Here is a 961-nt window from a genome sequence, read left to right as displayed (position 1 = left end):
GGTGCATGATGGGTGGATGATTGATAGATGCATGATGGATGGACACATGCATATGTACACGCCAGACAGTGCAACGGACAGGAACTTGGGTTAGGGTGGACGGACGTTCCTGTGGCAGCGACCCCTCTGGAAGGCAGAGCCACGGCCACGTCCCCTGGGAGCGGCTCCTGGTCGCAAGCTGGCCGGAGCAGGCGTCTGCGATGGACCCCGGCATCAGGGGGGCCGCGGCCTGGTGAGCCCCCTGCCGGGTCTCCTGGGTGTTGGGGTGACAGACGCCGGCAGACACAGCCTGACATGCTGCCTGCAGTCAGAGCCGCACCCCAAGGGGCCAGTTCCTGACCTAGCAAGTTGCCTGGAGGCCGAGGGGCGGATTTGAGGGTCTGGGAGCCCCGAGGGGGACTCAGGGCGTCGGGGAAGCCTCCTGGTCTGTGTTGGGGTGGGGGTGGGGGGCTCACTGGCGTCCCCCGCGGGCGCCCTCACCGATGAGCGCGGTGCTGTAGCCCTGTGCCCGGAGCAGCGCGGCGAACGTGGTTTCGTTCCGAGGGAGCCCGGCCGGGGCCCCCAGCGTCCAGATGACGCGGTGGACGTTGCTGGACACCATCCCTGGGCGCAGGAGGGAAGCGGGTGAGCGGAGCCGCTGTGGCGCGCGGAGGCGGCGCGTGCGCGCGTGCGCGGGGAGCCTCGGACGGGAGTTGGGGCGCGCGCACGGGGAGCCCAGGCTGCTGGGGGACGGGGGGGGCGCCACCCCAGCCCCCCACCCCACCGCACGCCCGGCCTTGCATGGATAAAAAGACGCGGGGGAGACTCAGGTGGACCTCAGCACCCACCCCGACGGCGCGCGGGGCCGGCGCTGGACGAGCGGGGCTCTGGCCTCGCCTCGCTCCCTCTGCGCCACATCGGGGCTCCGCGCCTTTCATTTGGGGCGATGAAGCCCAGCTCCAGGGCCAGCGGCCCGAATGTC

General features: G+C 70.8%; 1 protein-coding gene across 1 annotated transcript in view; it reads right to left on the bottom strand.

Moving 5' to 3' along the window:
- Positions 1-961, bottom strand: part of LOC101620877 (arylsulfatase F) — a 40,598-nt gene that overhangs the window by 11,760 nt on the left and 27,877 nt on the right. Inside the window, exons 7-8 of the mRNA XM_012730229.1 lie at positions 481-603; positions 80-253 (exon numbers count right to left, since the gene is read on the bottom strand). Coding sequence (XP_012585683.1) covers positions 80-253; positions 481-603 — 297 coding nt within the window. The remainder of the gene's footprint in view (positions 1-79; positions 254-480; positions 604-961) is intronic.

Source organism: Condylura cristata, unplaced genomic scaffold (genome assembly GCF_000260355.1).
Source record: "Condylura cristata isolate star-nosed mole 26May11 unplaced genomic scaffold, ConCri1.0 scaffold00027, whole genome shotgun sequence".
Taxonomy (NCBI): Eukaryota; Metazoa; Chordata; class Mammalia; order Eulipotyphla; family Talpidae; genus Condylura; species Condylura cristata.
This window is presented reverse-complemented; position numbering and strand designations above follow the sequence as displayed.